The sequence below is a fragment of the Primulina tabacum genome, chromosome 6 (genome assembly GCF_025594145.1).
Source record: "Primulina tabacum isolate GXHZ01 chromosome 6, ASM2559414v2, whole genome shotgun sequence".
Taxonomy (NCBI): domain Eukaryota; kingdom Viridiplantae; phylum Streptophyta; class Magnoliopsida; order Lamiales; family Gesneriaceae; genus Primulina; species Primulina tabacum.
Window position 1 is genome coordinate 44,703,277 of NC_134555.1, and position 19,818 is coordinate 44,723,094.

General features: G+C 34.6%; 3 protein-coding genes and 1 long non-coding RNA gene across 13 annotated transcripts; 1 reads left to right on the forward strand and 3 right to left on the reverse strand.

Moving 5' to 3' along the window:
- The first annotated feature begins 3,673 nt into the window (after positions 1-3,673).
- Positions 3,674-4,992, forward strand: LOC142548310 (uncharacterized). The gene is made up of 3 exons (XR_012820959.1): positions 3,674-3,799; positions 4,174-4,236; positions 4,821-4,992. It is a non-coding gene; the product is annotated as an uncharacterized LOC142548310 (long non-coding RNA).
- Positions 4,993-6,419: 1,427 nt separating this feature from the next.
- On the reverse strand, positions 6,420-9,381 carry LOC142549930 (uncharacterized). Of its 6 annotated transcripts, none has more exons than XR_012821285.1 (3): positions 8,039-9,380; positions 7,275-7,389; positions 6,420-6,435 (listed from the first exon to the last, which is right to left on the reverse strand). XR_012821285.1 is itself a non-coding variant. In XM_075659168.1 (2 exons), the coding sequence occupies exons 1-2, from the start codon at positions 9,372-9,374 to the stop codon at positions 7,353-7,355; spliced, it is 1,368 nt and encodes a 455-aa protein (XP_075515283.1). In that variant the 5' UTR covers positions 9,375-9,381; the 3' UTR covers positions 7,272-7,352. The 6 variants fall into 6 exon arrangements, 4 of the variants coding, with proteins under 4 accessions (XP_075515283.1, XP_075515284.1, XP_075515285.1 ...); XR_012821284.1 differs by having other exon boundaries at positions 6,421-6,435; positions 8,044-9,381; XM_075659168.1 differs by lacking the exon at positions 6,420-6,435 and having other exon boundaries at positions 7,272-7,389; positions 8,044-9,381.
- Positions 9,382-9,660: 279 nt separating this feature from the next.
- On the reverse strand, positions 9,661-14,641 carry LOC142549932 (WPP domain-interacting tail-anchored protein 1-like). 5 transcript variants are annotated; one of them, XM_075659173.1, is made up of 6 exons: positions 14,473-14,641; positions 13,571-13,625; positions 12,630-13,232; positions 11,234-12,339; positions 10,566-10,763; positions 9,661-10,072 (listed from the first exon to the last, which is right to left on the reverse strand). In XM_075659173.1, exons 3-6 carry the CDS (start codon positions 13,192-13,194, stop codon positions 9,881-9,883), a joined length of 2,061 nt encoding a protein of 686 aa, XP_075515288.1. In that variant the 5' UTR covers positions 13,195-13,232; positions 13,571-13,625; positions 14,473-14,641; the 3' UTR covers positions 9,661-9,880. The 5 variants fall into 5 exon arrangements, with proteins under 5 accessions (XP_075515288.1, XP_075515287.1, XP_075515292.1 ...); XM_075659172.1 differs by having other exon boundaries at positions 13,571-13,639; positions 14,473-14,527; XM_075659177.1 differs by having other exon boundaries at positions 13,571-13,619; positions 14,473-14,523.
- Positions 14,642-15,925: 1,284 nt separating this feature from the next.
- On the reverse strand, positions 15,926-19,818 carry LOC142549933 (uncharacterized). The gene is made up of 6 exons (XM_075659179.1): positions 19,122-19,818; positions 17,916-17,952; positions 17,599-17,835; positions 17,440-17,487; positions 16,503-16,942; positions 15,926-16,202 (listed from the first exon to the last, which is right to left on the reverse strand). Exons 1-6 carry the CDS (start codon positions 19,421-19,423, stop codon positions 16,130-16,132), a joined length of 1,137 nt encoding a protein of 378 aa, XP_075515294.1. The 5' UTR covers positions 19,424-19,818; the 3' UTR covers positions 15,926-16,129.

Genomic DNA, 19,818 nt, shown 5'->3' on the forward strand with positions numbered 1-19,818 from the left:
TCCATGAAAAATATTACTTTTTATGCTAAGAGTATTACTTTTTATTATGAGTATCAGTATGGTTGACTTGTCTCACATATAAAGATTCGTGAGACCGTCTCACAAGAGACCTACTCATATATATATATATATATATATATATATATATATATATATATATATTATTGTATTATGTATACTACCTTCCTAAAAGAACACCACTACAAATACTTTATGTGGCCTTTAATTTGTTTCCTTTGATTGTTTAATTTTAAAAATAAAGATTTGGAGACGTAAGATTTTGCTTTTTGATTCATTCCTATCTTCACAAATCAAAAATACAAAATATGTAAGGCAAGGAAAGAAAAAGAACAAGAAAAGGGTTGGCTGGAAACCTTGTTCTTTTTGACGTTAATGATAGAAATTATTAAAACCCACTCAAGGCACAACCTCTGTCACCAAATCTTATCTGTGTTTCAAAATCGTGCCCGTATCTCATCATCTTTCCCATTATAACCTCTTGTTTAAGTCGTCACCTATCGTCTAACATCAAATTCTCAAATTTAAGACGGGTTATTGATTTTCTTCCCAAATTAATTAAAGTCTCGTTTTTCCCATGGACGCAAATTTAAGACGGGCTATTGATTTTCTTATCGAATATCTATATTTAATTGTATATTTTTGGGGAAATTATATTAATTCTTTATTATATGAAGATTTTGGGAAATCAAAATTGAAGAAATCTAATGAATAGAGACAGGGCCCGTAAGTATCGGAGGTGGTGGGATTTAAAGTGACTTAGAGCTGCATAGGCATGTGTTATGTGTCTATCAGGTTGGTAAAAAAAATTATTTTTGGTAATTTAATATTCTTTTAAGAAAAAAAATTAATTTTTCGAATAATATTTATAATTTTTTGTATATATTTATATTAAAGTAAATGCTAAAATATTTTTTAGAACTTTGGAATTTACGATGAAATGATTTGTGGTAAGGTCAATTTGTTGGCATATGCATCCCACTTAACCTACATGTGGTTTTCTCTTTCAGGTGTTTGTGTAAAGCAAATGATTTCGATACAAATAAAAAACATGTGGTGAGCCCTATCGAGTTTTTGTCTGGATTCGGAAAGGTCATACGTGTGATCATGTCAACTTTTTATTTATATATTCAATTACTAAGAATTCGTATGGTATAATTTATGTAAAATTAATTTTGGATAAAGTATACATTATTTTATAAATTTGAAAATTGAGTAGTACTTTTCTGAGATGGTTTCATGGATTTTTATTTGTGAAACGGGTCAATCTTGCTCATATTTACAATAAAAATTAACATTTTTTCATCAGTGACCCAAATATAATATTCATCTCACAAAATTGACCCGTGAGTAGGGGTGGAGAAAAATACTAAATTTTCGATATACCGAGGTTACCGTACCAAAAAATACCGAATTTATCGAAATTTTTGGTATACCGAAATATTCGGTAGGTAACGGTATGAAATTTGGAATTTTCGATACATACCGAAATAATATATAAATTTAAAAATATATAATATTTTTAAATAAAAAATTTAAATTTTAAAAAATATAAAAAAAAATTAGTATAAAACAATATATATCGATATTGTACCAAAATAAAAAATTTAACTTCTGTTTGGATTCATCATGTTGGAATAGTCTAAATCAAAGTTCAGTGAAGCAACTCGACTCGTAGTTGAGAAAAAATGCTGAGAAGTATTATCTCTGTCGCCTGAACTTAGAGCTAGCTAGAGGACTGGATGCTGGGCCTCAACTTGTTAAAAAACTGACAGGCTTCAGAAATCTTATGACCTCGGACATTGTTGCAAAGATAGCGGATGAAAAAATCGCACATGTTGCGATTGAAATTTATTGGTGTTCATTGATATCTTGGATCTCCAGACAAATGTTGCAGTTGATGTTTATTGTCTTGATGGATTTGTTTTGTATATATCTTTTCTGGTCTCTTTGAATGTTTTGAGGGATTTATTTAGCATTGGTAATCGCTGACCTTGAAATTATAAGAGAATGAATTTTTTTAAACATACTTTCGGTGTGACGATATTTTACCGATGTCATACAAAAAATTCTGCATACCGATTGGTACGGTAATGATATCATTTTTCTTATACGGTGTTTTCGGTACGTTATACGATACCTGAAATTTTGGTACAATATACCATACCGACCACTTCTACTCGTGAGACTGTCTCACATTAGTTTTTTTTTTTTTTTTTTTTTTTTGAAATTTAGCTTTTATCTGATTAACTAGATTAGTTTTATTTGTTGTAACAAATTATTTGTTCCTATTTATATTTATTATTATTTATTTTTGTAATTGATAGAATCAAAGTATTTAGATTCAAATTTTTAAACCTTCTTTTCAAAGTTCTCGAGAGTGAACGTCAATGTGATTATTGAAAAGTATATAATTTATCATTATTCATAGATCTACCCCATTAGGATATTAATTAGGGGATCAACTTAAATAAAAAAATTATGGAATATGATAGATAATTCATGAGAGTTAGATATAATAAATTGTTTTTGTTTTATTATTGTATCACTTTTAATTAACTCAAAAATTAGATTTAAAAAGTATATTAATATAAATACCATGCCTTTATATATTTTTTTTTGTACAAAGTAGTTTCTTAATACGTATTTATTTTTTAAATAATAAAAAAATATAAGACGAATAAGATAAGAGAATATTAAGAAGAATATTTTTTTAGCGATAGTTATTTATATTTCATGTACTTTACTTTATTAATAAATTTCTGTATATAATGAAGTTTAGTAAAAAAGGATTAATCCGAATAATTTAAAACGTTACAAGTAACTAGGATTAGCAGGAAATCGCCTTTCGATAGGGTGGCGGGTGATCGAGTGGGAGCGGTCGGCCATGGGCTCGACGAGATGTGGTCGACGGGACTTGTGTTAGGTCCGCTGGTTGAATGAGGCTCTGATCGTACATAACAAAGTTAACCAAAAAAACTCAGGATATTGGTTAAGAGGGGATAAGTTCAAATTTCATCATCATCGAACGTAATTAATTGTTAAAAATCATATTTTATTAATTATTAATTAATGGCAATAACTTTTTCTTGCACTACATCCTTCTTAATTCAGGGTGCCAAACATTTAGTTTAGGGGTAGGTCTTTTGTGAGACGGTCTCACGAATCTTTATCTGTGAGACGAGTCAATCATACCGATATTCACAATAAAAAGTAATACTCTTAGCATAAAAAATAATACTTTTTCATGGATGACCCAAATAAGAGACACGTCTCACAAAATACGGCCCATGAGCAGGGGCGGAGCAATGATCTTGGTTCAGTGTAGGCAACAATATATTATAATTAATAAAGCAAAAAAATAAAAAAAACAATTATTAATCGACAGCTAAAAATAATGTGTCATAAAGTTTGAACACAAGTTACGCACATGTAAGGCCCGATATTTTATCATTTTAATTCGAGATTATTTAATTTATGATTTTGGAACGTTGAGGATTGAAATTGAATTAAAAAAAATTGTGAGGACCAAATTGCAAATAGTGAAGTTTCAGGGGCTAAAGTGCAATTAATTGGATTGAATGGGACACTTGGCTTTCTTATGCAACTTGATATGTCAAATATCATTTCCTTCTTCAGACTCTAGCATGAACCGAACGAATTCCATAGCTATTCTCTCAAATTTCCTCAAAGCCTAGAAATTTATTGTGCAAGATCCGTTTATCAGAATTTGAATCCGAACACAGTTATGTGCTCCTCTCATCGACAGCTACAACTGGACGTAAGTTTTATTAGGTTCTGTTATCATTTGAAATTATGATGTTGAAAGAATTATTATTTGATCATTATTATGTGTTCTGGAAATATTAGACATCGTAGAATCGAAGTCAGATCAAATAACAGATTGATTATGGAATTGTTATAATTTTCTGATTATATTGATTGGAAATTGGACAGATTTGGATTATTGACTGATTTTGGATTGTATTGGATATGGGTTATAGATTGTTATTGATATATGTTGATGTGGTATTGACGGGAATATCGAGATTGTTCCGTTATGCCGTTGATTTTGAGTTAGATTCAGATTGATCAGATTCAGTGTTGAATTGGGAATGGAATATTGATATCATTATTCTCGATATGTCATTTCAGATTGATAGAGACAGTCTTGAATTCAGAACTTCCAATTCGTCAGACCGAGATTACGAAAGAAAGGTATAAGTCAATGTGGTACCGGGAGAACGACTCGATTATGATATACTTGAGTTTCCCTAAATCACATACTTATTGTTATTATTTACATTGATTTGAATTGATATGCTTGTTCTATTGATTTATAGAATCATGTATTAGATGAGTATTAGACGAATGATCTTATGACATAAGTGCCGATAGTGATGGAATCGTCACTGGCACATTGCACATTGTCACAAGATAGTGAATTGGCGATATTGCCACAGTCTGTGACGGATAGGTCAAGACACCGGATGTTTGGTTATATCGATTGAATAGAATTGGAGTTTCTTCTATTACTGAATTCGATATAGGAATGCCAACGTCTGGAAATCGGGATCCCTAGACTAGGATTGAGTCTAGTTTGAGACGTGGAGTCACGAGTCTGATTGACAGTTTTATATTGATTATGTTTCAGATTTTGATACATATTACTGTTATTTGTTTCATGCTTTATATTGTTTATATGATTGCATGTTTCGTTGATTTATACTGGGATGTATATCTCACCAGAGTTATCCGGCTGTTGTCGTGTTTGTATGTGTGCATGGCAACATGTGGGACAGGTTCAGGGTTGAGGAGATGAAGAGAGATCGTGATTAGAGTGGAGACTACGGACTTTGATTAGAGATATGGTTTAAACACTTGATATGTAGTCGTTAAACCTTAGTTTTGAATGATTGTATATAGTACAAGACTTGTACTTTAATACTGATAAGTATGTTAGAATGTATTCCATTACGTTCCGCATTTAATACTGTATTTAAAAAAAAATTTAGATCTTATTTATTATAATTGATTAAATTGTCCCAATGATGATTAAAAACATGATTAGCGTTCGGGTCCCCACAGCACACCCAGTAGCATTGATAATTGATGGGAAACGTCAGAAAAACGACGAAGAACAGCGTGTACAAAATCCGAAATCAAAACAAAATATGATATAAAATATACGTTCGAAAAATAAGCATGAATTCATTATCGATTGGAAAAAGCATAAAATTATAAAACAATTGAATGATCGACAAACATTGAACAAAAAAACGAACCTAAAATTTGGTAACATTTTGGATATTTTTAGAGATTATGAAAGATGAAGCAGTAATTAAAATGAATTTGAATGATTTTTAATCAAAGTATATGACGTTCGTGACTCGAGAAGAGAAAACACATACAGAAAGCTATAGAGTGTGTAATTGGATACTAATAACATGTAAAAAATTGAGTCTAAAATTTGGGTCTACAAATTATTAAAGGAAAACTGGATCAGCCAAGCATATAATAATAGCATACACAAATTAAAAATTTAGACATAAATATATCTAGGGTGCCGGGAGACACAAATATGAGACCGTCTTACATAAGTTTTTGTCTTAGTTTAGGGTACATGGTATATTCTTTTTGAAATATATATATTTTAAATTTAAATAAAAATTTATATATATTGTGTGCGATAACTATTATATTGTGGCAATGGATATACATATTTTAAACGCATTTCCAGTTCATTTTCTAACATAAAGCCAGCGTAGCACGAATTGAGCAGTGTAACATCAGCATGTTACGAAATTGGATCGAATCCCAAAAGAATGTTTGTATGATGGAAAAATTGCAATATTTGAAGGGATATATATATATATATATATATATATATATATATATTATATGCAGCCTTTTTGTGGAGCCAACTATTGTCTATTTGCAATATAATAATTCCTCGATCAACAAGCAAAACTCATCGTAGTACATAGATTCACCTGCAAAATATTTCATTGATATGATAAGAATTAATTAATTCCACCTAGATATCAAGCTAGCTACGATTTATCAGATATATAATTAATTAATGAATATTTAAATATAATCTTTCGTGGGTTCATTCTATTTTTATTATTATTTTTTTAAATTTTGCGTCCCGAACCACTATAATTCCCCGTGTTTTGTGTTCTTGTTTTTCCTGTTTTCGGAAATATCGACTGAATGGGGGTGTTGAGTTGCGTGCATATACGAGGTCGAGTTTGGGAATCATTCACAACAATATATATTTCGAAAAATTAATAATGATTCATTTCATAAAAAAAGAATTTCAGGGTGGACTTGCTTTAAATAATTATAATGTTCAGTTGTACCTGTGTTTGAATACTCTCCAGAGAACTCGACTTTGATACATGTCGGGAGTACCTACGGAGAACTTGAAGTCAAGGAATTTATTTTTTACTTTTTATTTTCAATAATATTATCTATGTTAACGTTTACCCGAACGTTTATAATTATTACATATTTCAAAGCTTAATTTTAAAAAAGGTTTTCTAAATAAAATGCTAATACCGCAGGGGCTTGAAAATAGGAGTTGATTTGAGTTTGAGCTCGAGCTCGAGTTGTATTATTTTTTTCACGAGTTGAGATCGACTCGAGTATAGTATTATTGTGACATTCGGAGTCGAAGGCCATATGTGGTCCATGATATGGGTGATTAATACTTGGAAAGCTAAAATCCCACCAATGAATGAGCAACGAGGAGCGTGAATAAATTGATTACACATTAGCATGAGAGATAAAAGATTTGATATATACTGCTCGTATCAATAAGATGAATATTTTTTCGGGAATTCGTAATTTCAAAACTCCAAAGTTAAGCATGGGATAGTGATCAACCCTGAGGAGTTTCTGAAAGAGTGTGTAAGTGGAAAAAGTAAACTGAATAGACCAGTGTTTGCACAATAAAGATAGTTATCGAATACATGACATACAATTATGGCACTCAAGTCAAGTTGAGAGCTATACATATCGACATATTGAATGCTCTCATGAGGATAATTGGTTAAAAGGCAGTAATTAAAAAGTATGTGACTATGCATAAAGGATACCGAGCGATTACACACAATTCAAGCTGTGATAATTCAGCAACTGAGGCACAAGATTTATTTAATATAATGGGATGGATCAAGATGTAATGATTCTTGTTCGAAAATGAATGTAAAAATTCGAGTGAAAACTCCGAAGACAAAATAGAAGCATACTTTTTTTGAAACTCAAGAATGTTGGATAATCAGCAAACAAGGGCGATCCATAGGCGGTACAGATTTTAAGTAGTCAGGCTAAGTGTGCATGCCTGCGGCGTGTGTGTTGAAAGTTCTGTATACAGATAGAGAAGGAACGGCAGGTAAGACTACCCGTAAAATAGTAAAGTTCACGAGCATCGACAATGATGTAATCATGTAACTGAATAATTGGAAACTTTACATAACACTAGAACTGTAGAACATGAGCAGGAAACAAGCAGTAAAAAAGTTTGCAAATTCGATGGTTTCAACAAACCGAGGCTAAGTTTTGTCTAACACAAACCTAATATGTATATCAAACATAGCTCCTCCAGCAAAAAATACTCAAAAACTACTCGTATATTATCTTCTTATCCCATTGGGGTTGGGGTTCGACTGCAATCTGCATCTTATCTTTACACCAACTAATTCGACCTTGATAAATAGCCCAGATCGGCAAACCATCAAAAGGCAGGTAAATCCAGAAGGAAATACCCAACTATCCAACGATTGTCTTCCATATGACCCAATATACAGCTTTGTGGTGTTAAAAGAATTATAGGCAAATCACCTAAAACTCATATATTAAACATGGCAGCCATAAACATAGTAAACTTTGAGGTTTCACCAATTTTATATACAACACCAAATTCACGCACACCCAAATATCCAAAATCTATCATCTTTGAAAAAATATTTTACATAATAATCAACATTTTCTAGGCATAAGTTCAAAATTGTACCTTACCTCAAGATCGTTAGCCTTGAAGCAGAAATTCCACCTCCTCTCTCAAACCTCCTCCTCTCATAATCTGCATCATCTGTAGGTAACTCGTATCGACAAACAGGACATGTATTCCTACCGTGGAGCCACGGAAAAATGCATTCACCGTGGTATAAATGGAAGCAAGGCATCCTCCTCAACTTCTCCCCGACAGCAAACTCATCCATACAAACTGCACAAGAAACCACACGACTAATTTCCTCTAACTCCTTTGTAAACACCACCGAAGGCAGGTTCTCCACCACAGATTTAGCAGCCGGGGGACTACCCTTTGAAGCATTCTCATTCTCTACCAACTGCCCGAAAAGGGCATCATATTCCATCGCCAAAATATAATCTTCACGGTCCCGCAGATTGCCATGGGGAATCCCACTCTCCTCAACACCTTCTGCAGAATTTTCCAGCTCAAAATTCCTCTCCAAATTATTCATTGCCAACAGCACTTCCCATTCTATATTTCTTTCATCCTCTTCTCCCATATCACCACCTAACCTCGAATTTCCACTGTCCGAGGGAGAAATATCCGAAGAAACGGATATTTCCTCAATCCTATCAATAACAGAATTCAAATTCTCTACCTCATCAAAATGGAGTCTTTCACTCACCTCCTCCCATTCAAACTCTTCCCTCTCATTTGCGCTATGATAATTATCATTATTAACCTCAAAGACATCATCATAATTACCATCATCGTTGTTGAAAAAACCAGAATTTACCTCAAATTCTTCAGAATCCGACTCTGAATCCATGTCCACAACTCGAAGGCTCTCGTTTGTCCCAAGGCTCGGACCAAACCCGAACTCAAGTCCAGACTCGTCTACCGGTTCTGAATCAAACTCCCAGATCGGGTCCTCCGCCAAGTGGGTTTCACGCGATTCGAATAGATCTGTGACGAAATTCATCTGCTCCTCATCTTCTTCGCCCCCGAAGAACAAGTGATTAGGGTCCTCGTATTCAGAATCCAGGTTCTCAGCTGCGTTCACCTCGAAATCGAAGTTGAAGGAGCTCGTGTAATCATCCAAAAATGTGGGGTCTGATGGATTACCTGAAGAGGAGAATGAATCAAAATTCAAAAACAAAGGGTCGGGATGACGATAGAATTCTTCTTCCTCTTCTTCCTCTCCGGTTTCTTCTTGCAGAGACCCAGTCGTGGCGGTGGATGACACGGAGCGCCGGGAAAGCGGCAGCGGATGGTGGTTGAGGCGGTGTAGATTAGACACCTCCGCCATTACAGAAATTTGAGACGCGTCGTTATTGTCTTGAAAAATGTTCTCTTTGTTTTGTGATAAAAACATATAAATAGTAAAAATACTAACATTTTAGACAGATCATATTTGGTATATTAAATAATGAATGCAAATAAATATTTGTATGATATTTCGCGATCCATAAATTTACAATGCAATGGCTCACAATGTTGTCTGCGACTTTTAAATGTTAAATTAATTAAAATAATAATAATAATTACTAAGAGAAGGATTAGGGTCAACTTCTCAATTACATAAGCAGTAAGATTTAAATATTTGGACTGAAGCTGCCCTACGGCAATGACAAAAGAAACAATGAAATTCAAGGTCAGAATGATAAAATATAGCATTGAATTGCACTCGATGTTTCGATTTTCTTCATTGACAGATCATACAAAAGATTTATTACAATTCACTAACCAAGCAGAGCTGTTTCTTGGGATATTTCGGATGTACAAAAATTGCCAAAACATTACCTAAAATGATACATCACAAACATTTCCCTCTTGAACATATCGCGTTTAGGTGAATTAGTCTGAGTTCTTCGAATTTTGCTATTCACAGCGCTGGAAGAGAGAAGCCCCCAACAACGACATCACCATTACAAGAACAGCAACGGACACGTACTTGAAATTTAGCAGCTGACTTGCTTCTATGTTCCTCACGGGCTCGAGCTTGGAGGCGGATATGGATTGCTTCATCTTGATGATCTCACTTGTTGATGAATCTCCAGGATCGTTTCCAATCTAAAAAAAGCAAATAATAAATATTTTGGGTCAGAAAGATTGGATTTTATGCTATCTTAGCAAAAAGAAAAGAACCATCCTACTTAAACTTTGGTGCGACACAAGAATCAACCAACTGTTCTTTAAAATGCAAATGTGGAACTAAGGAATAAAAGATTATGCCGCATATGATAAATTTGAGTTTTGCATATGAGCAGCTTAAAAAGAAAGTACTAATGGACCCCTAACTTCACCCCAATGTTGCTATATATCGAAGTGGAAAAGGATATGACAAGAAAGACCAAATGAATAAAAGACAGGCTCTAAACTGCGAAGTGAGTAAAATAACCACTGGAGAAGCTATTCACGCACACTTCGACTTGCATCTTTCCATACCAGAAAAATGGAAGTCCATCAAGGCTGATAACCCCAAACTCGTAAATGATAAAACACGTGGTATTAAGTAATAAACAGAATAATTACAACTGACGGACAAAGTAATAGAAGCACTAACCTGATAATCTGTAGCTGAAGACCCTGTTATGTTCTCTTCACTTTCATTTGCCGAGGTCCCATGTTTAACACTAAAATTGGAGACGTTCAATAATTTTGTGTCGGCAGCAGGGTTTTCAACCATATTGAATGAATTGTCCTCATTCATCTGCTTCAAATGCTTAATCATTACCTTTTTCCCTTTTGTTAAAGTTGAAATCTGAAACAATATAACAATGATAAATGAACAAGGAGGTTTATAAAACTAAAAGCAGAACATTGCTTCTCAAAGTTGAAAAGTAAAATAACCACTAATATCATTGCGCTTGTCCACAATAAGAATGACTAAAGTAGAGAAATATGTTTTCACTGCATGGAGGCGTATCCAACATAGCTTTTATGTTCTTGCCTCAATAACTTTTAGAGTTGCAGACTGAAACTAAGATATAGATGCCTCATATTCAATTGGAACTATATCAAGTAGACATGATATGGAGATCCACATCCACTGCTGTCTATGTAGGCAAACCTTGTAAAATTAACTGAAAATTTCACCGCAGACTGACAGCTTAAGACTTTCATGATGAAAACATCTGGACCACAGGGTAACATCTCCTTTAATAGAAACCAGAATTTTCTCACTAGTAACTCAGTCAGGAACCACCATGATAGAAAAATCAGAATGCTGACCTGCTTGTGAAGACGTTCCCTTTCAAGAGCCAACTGCACAACTAAATCAGCAATGGCTTTAGTATACATCCTAACATCTTTTACAGTCTCCTTCTTTGCATCATCAGCCTGATGCAAAGATGTTTCCAAGTGTTCCACTCTACCTCTTAGAAAATTAACTCCTCCAACGAGTTCGGCATTGGACTCTGACAAGGTGATGCACTTATCTTCAACACTCTCTGTCTGACTTTCGGCCTTTGAGACCTTAGATTTAAGATCTTTGATCAAATCTTCCATATCCTTGATCATGCTATTTAGCATATTTAGTTTCTCTTCACTAGCTTCAGCAGATGCCTCTGCATGTAGTCGCTTAATTTCGGAATCTTTTAACTGCCGCTCTAGTTGCTCCACCCTCTCAGTTGCATCAGCAATGTCACTTCTCAAGCGATCCAGGTCATTATTAAGCTCCATATTAGAGGCTCTAAGCAATTTACACTCAGATTCATAGCTCTCAACCCACTTTTCAGCTTCAGTGACTTTTTCCATTGTTTCGTCACTTATATTTTCCGTGTCATAAATCTTTGAGGAAGATTCTTCATTTAGTTCTGAAGTATCCTCGACAGAGTGCAGTTGAGCCTCATATTCGCTCAGTTTCTGCTCTACTAAATTAACCTTTTCCAAAAGTTCAGCCCTGCAATGCTCTGAGTGCAGTAAAGCAATGCCTTTTTCTTGCAATTGCTCATTTAAACCTTTACACTGAAATGTCAATTCTCCTTCTCTCTGAATATATCCATTTAAATTGAATTCTGCCATCTGAATTCTTCCAACTAGCTCATTCAAAATCCCCAACAGAATTTCTGAACCATTTTCTGCCACATACAGTCTTTCCCAAATAATTTCAGCTTCTTCTTCAAAACCGATGACTTCTTGTTGTAGCCTAATTTTTAAATCTTCCTCAATTTGTCTAGACTCGGTTAGCTTCTTCTCAAAATCCATTTCCCGAGCCAAAGACTTCTCCAGCATTCTCAAAATATTCCTCTGCTGCTCTGAAGTCTGCATTCTAATCTTTGTACTCAAATTAGAGAGGTCGCCATTTTCCAGACCTGCAAACTCCTCGTCATATTTCGCTGCCAATGATACCATCAGATTGTTAGACTATTAAAAAAGCAAATCAATTCCCAAGAAAACGCAATTACAGAAGACGCTTCAGGACTGCTGTACTAGGGATGCGATGGTAGCCTGAATAAAAAACCAAAAAGATTCCCTCTATTTATAATCAAGGCTGAAATCCCAGCAAATATTGCTAAAATATGCACATCGCAAACTAATTATCGAGCCACAATATTGAATCCTATGTTCAAAAGTTATAAAAAGAGGGGGAAATGAGGAAAAAAATATGAGAAAGTGACGAACATACATTTTTCATTTTCAGAAGAAGTTGACAAGATCCTCTGGAAATTGGCAGATTGCACTTTCATGTCTGATACCTGTTTAAATGACAGCTTCAGGGATTCCTCACAGTCTCGCAACTTTTCTTCCATTTCCCTAAAACCATCACCAAGCTGCTTGAATGATGATATAACCTTTCCGGAAGTAACAACATCAGTTTGAAGATCCAATAGAAAAGTATCCAGTTCTCTGATTTCAGCGTCCAAGAATCCATATAAAAGGTCAAATTGAAATGCTTTTTCATCTGAGCCTTCCAGTGTACGCTCCCCCTCCAAAGCAAAAGCCTCAAAATCATTTTCCCTTGAAGCCACATGCATCACAAGTATATCCAAATTAACCAACTTTTCAGAGCAACATGCTAAATCTAACTCAACCCTTGTTAAAGATTTTGCTGCGCTATCTAGCTCTTCAACGATGTCTCCATGAGATGAAACAACTTCAAGTGAATCCACATTATTTGATTCAACTTCCATTTCACCAGAACCGACAAAATCAACAGCTGCAGATCCATCTTGAATGGTATCGGAACCCATTTCAAGTCTTCTAGTCAGTTTTTATTAAAGTTTAGACCCTGTAAAATTGAGCTTTTATCAAAGTTTAGACCCTGTAAAATAGAGCTTATACATCTTTTCTGAACAAAGGCGAAGTATGATTCAACAGATCAATCATAATGAGGAGTCATGTGGAGTGGATGAGACCCTTAAAGAAAACTACTCGAAGTTCAGCCAAACTACGCACTCACAATGTTTTTAATAGATGGGTTTAAAATAAAAAAACTAATATAAATTACACGGGCTTCATATTACATGAAGAGGATTGCAAGTACTTTGCTTTTGTGTTGTGTAGTTTTATTATGAATGGTGAACATACAGGCTAAAGCGTTGCGAAATAATCGGCGTAAGAATTTACCATGTGTTGCTCGTGGTTAGAGTTACACGGATGCTGGCCAATTCAGCTTCTACACCTTAAAAGATGAAACTGTGTGAAAAGCAAGAGAAGCAGACGAAATGAACGAAAATCAAAAGTTTAAACTGTGTACAGGGAAGAAGTGAACAGATGAGCTTAGCAAATCATCATAATCGACTTTCACTTAGCTTTACTTTCAGATTTTTTTTTTTACATATTTTCATAACCAACATCAGCCCCTAAAATCTTGACGCAATCTTGGCAGCTGTCTGATGAAACTTGCTGCCTGATCAAACCACGGTGTGTACATGTGAAAGTCCCTCCATAAAAATTCAAAAAAAAAAATCATAATTTCTCTAACTAAGAAACCTTAATTCCAGAAAGTACACCCAGTCGACCCTGAGTTCTCTCACCCTCACCACCAGACACCAGATTGCCCTAACTTTTCACCAATCAAGAAACCTTCATAACAGGGAGCCCAAAATCCCATCTCAAGTTCTCACACACACACACCGAGTCTACAACATGAAAAAAGTACCATTCACATCTCCCACAACACTCAAATCCACATTATCTCGCACAACTTCATTAATTTATGGTTCCGTACGGCATCACGTTGATCCATAATTCTGAACCCTTCCATCAACTTATGCATGATCAAATACTAAACATGTCTTTTATTAATTTCCATTTGATTATCAAAGACACCAAGAAAAGATCAGAAATCGAATTTCCCCTTGCTTATGCACGGGTACAACGAAACCAGCGAAATTCAAACCTCAAATTGGGGGAAAAATCACTTCGAACGTCGGAGAACAGAACCAAGAACATTTACGGATGTGATCCAAAATGTATTACAAGAAAATGGATTATAAAAAAAAAACCAAATACAAGGAAAATCATACCGTTTGGAATGTCGCAGGTTCCAGACTGAGAAATGAATCGACTTCTTTTATCACGCAAGTGGAGATTGATATTTTAATAATTTACATAGAAAATAACTGACTTTGATCAGCACGTGATGTCACGTGACCCACTTTACTGTGGCACGTGGAGGCAAACTGCGGACTGCTGCCCAACCTGCCATTTTTTTTATACACAGTGGGCCGGTGAGTTAGGTTGATAAAATTTGAATATATATAATTAATAATTATAATTTTATTGAGGTTAGATAAATCATCAATATTGATTAATGTGAAATAGATAAACAATATATTAAATTAAAACTAAATATTTAATAGTTTTTCAATCTCGTCAAAACAACCAACATATAATCTAATTAAACAATCACTCCTGGATAGCTTGGATGGTAAGGTTTGCTGAGTGAGCTTCTATCAATATGTCCGAGGTTTAATTTCTTTATGTCTCTGTCGTCCAAGTTTTGAGTTTATCATATAAGATTTGTTCAGTGTGGTTTACCTGCTCAACATAATTTGCAGCTAAGGTTTTAAAAAATAAAAAAAATTAAACAAACAAAAGTGAAATTGGAAATCAATATTTTATGTATGAGACCTCACGGTTAAGCCGACGGATGACGTATCATTAGCCTGTGTCTACGATGTCGGGTTGGATTCATTGGGCTTAGGATAAATACAATTTGGGCCTACATATGTAGATCCACTAAAATTAATTTTTACGCCACAAATATTTCTATATCGATCACTATTTATTAAGCGTTTTATCTTTTAATAATTTTAATTTGACAAAAATTTATGTGAAACGATCTCACAGATTATATTTGTGAGACGAATCTTTTACTTAAGTCATCAATGAAAAAATATTATTTTTTATGCTAAGAGTATTACTTCTTATCATGAATATCGATAATATTAACCCGTCTCACAGATAAAAATTCATTAAACCATCTCACAGATAAAAATTCATTAAACCATCTCACAAAAGATCTACTATTTTGATTAACAAGTACAACGGTCTCTGAAAGTAATTTATCTTAAAAAATTTTGCTAATTAAATATTATTATATCGTGTTTTCCTTAAACAGTATATAAAAACGACAATTTTACAATAAATATATTTAATACTCAACCAATGCGCCAGCCACAATTACTTTTTGACATCATTTGATTTTAAAAATCGAATAATAAGATTAATAAATCGAAATATATATATAAAAAATCATACAATTTTTTTTTAAAAAAATAAAATATTTATAAATATTAATTCAAGGCATCCAAAAATACAATATCCGAATGCCAAGATGGAAAACCACAATTAGCAAACTCTAAGATTCAAGAAAGATGAAAAAGCTTTCCAAAGCTAAAAGATGAGCCCTTTCGTCCGACGCATATGCGTATCCCCAAGTCCTTTAAAACAATGAAAAGAAAATAAAAACAGATAAATAAATTCAATTCTACTTTTCTAAACAACGATTTAAAATATAAATATAAAATCAATTGGACAAAGGAACATCCATCATCTTTAACACCTGAAACAATTTCAATTGCACCTCTATGGAAAGAACATCACATAAAAATAAACAAAAAACTACAAACTACCACTAAATTTAACATGTGACCGGAGTTGAACTTACAATCCCTTCCCTCAAACCTTAGTTCCCACAGGCTTGAAACAGTCGATATTACACAAAACAGCCGATTTCATCATTTCTCCAAAGCTGCCACAATTCAATTCCAATGGTCAATTAAAAAAATTTGGTAATAACAAAACTAGATATAAAATGCATGCATTTGTACACAGGTGAGGATACAACACCGGGGGGGCGAACGAGCACTCGCCCAGTCTCGTTTCAAAAAATTTGATTTTTTATGAGTGCATTTAAAGTTTTGCCCTCTTAATAAAAGAAATCATCGGTATAGGCTTCTCTCACCCGCCCCTGAATGGAGTTCTTGTGTCCATCTTTGTTTGTACAAGCGTACAACTGAAGAAACTTAGACAAGTACACATTGAGACTAACCGGTCTATGCTGTTGCGTGCTCTCTCTGGCTGTTCTGTGTTATTATTCGGTTTCTCGGAATAATCCACACTTTTTCGAGATCTTTCTCTCTTATCAGTGCTGGCTCTAGATTTTTCTCTTCGATCTATGCTCACTCGAGGATTATCTCTGTGGTCTATGCTTGATTTCGACTTCTCTCTCTGATCTAAGCTTGGTCTTGGCCTGCAATCTGTGCTGTTTCGACCAATGTCCAGCTGATCCATAGATGATAAGGATCCGTTTCTCGTAAGTCCAGATTTCTCAATAGCTGAGATGAACTTCTTCAAATGCTTGATATATTCTGGGTAGAGCTCAAGGTCACAATGATTGCCACCTTTAACCCATAAAGGCTCGTACTTGTCTTTACAAAGCTCCCATAGCTGTTTACCATGGGAGCAATCTACTACATCATCTGCCATACCCTGTGTCAAACGTTTAAAAACAAACATGGGCTCTTAAAAAACAATACAAGTTCATATAAAATGATACTCACGCTTCATCAAAAGTTCTAGTTATCATGAACTTTGAGTCCGGATATTGAGTTTGTCCATGCAGCTTCCCAAACATGGTAAATTAACTAAATTTAAAAATAAAACATGGAAAAATTGCAGCAAATGTATAACAGCAAGTGAACAGTTTGATAGCCAAAAAAGTTTATGGTCTTAAATACAAATGCAATATCCAATGGCATACAACACAGGTTGAATCATCAAGCCATCCAAGGGTTCACAATTGCACAAATACTGATTGCAGATGGCATTTTCCAAAAGAAAATTTGCTAGCTGCAGAATGTGGGTACTATTAACTGGTTTTAACAACTGAATGTGCACAATAAATCCCTCAGCCAGCATGATGGCATAAGCATTAACAACCAGTACAAGCTCTTTTACTACCCTCCGCCAGTAGATAAAAAACTTACATGAATAAGCAATACTGGACACTGGACTAATGGGATTTTGTCGATATTCTGCATCGCAGGATAGAACGGAATTATCAAGCTGAGGATTCATCCAGATAATAAACCCAAAAAAAAAAGAAGAAATAAACCAATTTATTATTGACTTGAAATCTTATCAACCTTATAAATGTCAAACCAATATGTTCGCTTCACGGGATACATAACTCGTAGTCCAGAGAGGATGGCGCTGTGAAGTACGACAGCTCTTAATCTAGACAAACGAGATGCCAAATCTAAAGTCGGTCCACTGCCAACAGACTGTCCGTACAATATTATATCCTCTTCTTTCGCCCCATAAGTTTCTTGAAGGCATTCATACGCTGCTTCTATGTCTGCATAAGTGTTTTGCTCACTGGGCTTTGAAATAGAACAGGAAAAAAGTCATTAATTTTCATAAAAATTGAAAAAAACTATTAAATTCATTCCCTCACCCATACCTTCCCGGTGGACTGTCCATACCCTGAATAGTCATACCTGTCCCAAAGAAATTAAAATTCAGAAGTTGGAATTGAGCATTCAAACTTTTGAACCCATAGTTTTGTTGGTCATATAATAGTTTGTGGTCTTAATGAGGTTTGCAAAATTTTAAGGGACAAGATGGAGAACTCTAAAAAAAGAATAGAGCTGAAAACGCATCTCTTACATGATACATTACATTACACATTGAGGTAAACTAAAATCTGAAAACCTTCCGATGAAAGAAGGCAAAAGGCTTCTACTAAGACAAGTAGAGTAAATGCTAGCTCTTCCTTTTATTGGTTGAGAACAGCGTGCTATAAGGGGATGCCTCTTAGCTCAAAATATTTTATATTTCTGTGCATAAATTGCTTTTACAAATCCATGTTTTGCTCCTTAAAAAACACTGCATCATCTCCAGCAGGCTCATTTCAACCCCCTCTCTCAATTACTTTGGTGTAAAAATATTTGTAACGCATTCCTCAAGTAAAAAACTCTAACGTGAAGGAACATTCAAGTTTGGCTCGTCGCGTCACTCACAATAAAAAAATTTCATCTGCCTTCCGAAGTATTGATATAAAACCACATGAAAACCATTCAATAATAAATAGTGTGTCCATCTTTAAGTAAAATACAGAAATGAAAGATATATGTTGATGGAAGAAAACACTGCGAATTCAAACTTTTGCATGTGTATTTGCTGGTTGGATATTATTTTGTGGTCTAAGTCGGGTTTGCAAAATTTTATGACCGGATTGAGAACTCTAAGAAAGAATAGAGTTGAATACTCATCTCATATGTGATAAATGTCTGGTTGAAGTAAACAGAAAACTGGAAACCTTTCAATAAAAGGAGGCAAAAATTGCTCCTCCAAATACATGGAATCGTCGCCACAGGGCTCGTTTCAACCCCCTCTCACTTACTCTCTTATTACGAAGTAAATATATTCTTAAAATATACAAGCAAAAAACTGAAACATGAAGAAGCATTCAACTTAGCACATCGCATCATTCACAATCAACAATTTCACCCGCCTTCCGAAGCCTTCATATTCCACCATATGAAACCATGCATTAAAAAAAACGAATATTTATTCTACCAGAAAACTTCGCCAATCTCATATATAAAAATTCAGAAAAAAAATATACGCATTTGTGGAAAAAAAATGCTACGAATTTTGAAAATACCCCATCAAATTGACTCGGAGGTGAATGCTGAGCTCACTAAAAAGGTCATACATCTGCCCTAGATCAGCGGCGTTTCCATGAGAGTACAGCAACGTGAGCTTCGCTGTCGGGTTCTTCACATAAACCGCCACAATCTCTGTCCCCCTCTTCGTCTTAACTTTCACGACGTCGACGTTTTCCTTCTCCGCCACCTCCGTCATCCGCAGCTTCCCCGTCGCCTCCTCCACCTTCACCGCATACGACGGTGGATTCGGCGGAAAAAACGCAAACTTCGCCGCCATCGACGACGTTACAGCCCCCATTTACGTAAATATACACCAATAAATTAAACCAAAAAACTACAATCAAAACCTGAAAATATAATCTCTCCTTCAAATTATAAAGCTAGGGATGCGCACAGGTGAACGGATTTAAGATTCATATCCAACAATTCAGATTTGTCCGTTATGAAATGGGAAATTTTTCGAGCAAAAATATTAATATTAATTAAATATAATCTTCAAATTTGTTTCTGAAAAAACAAAAAAGAAGATAGGGGGAAGAACCGAGGGATCCCCGGAGATGGTAGCACGTGTGGGGTAACATGGTGGTGGAGGATGTGTATTTAATTCCTTTTCGTTTGAAATTTCAAAAAATTAAAAGCAATTCGTTGTAAATAAATATATATATAATTTTGATGTTGATGAAAATCGCAAGG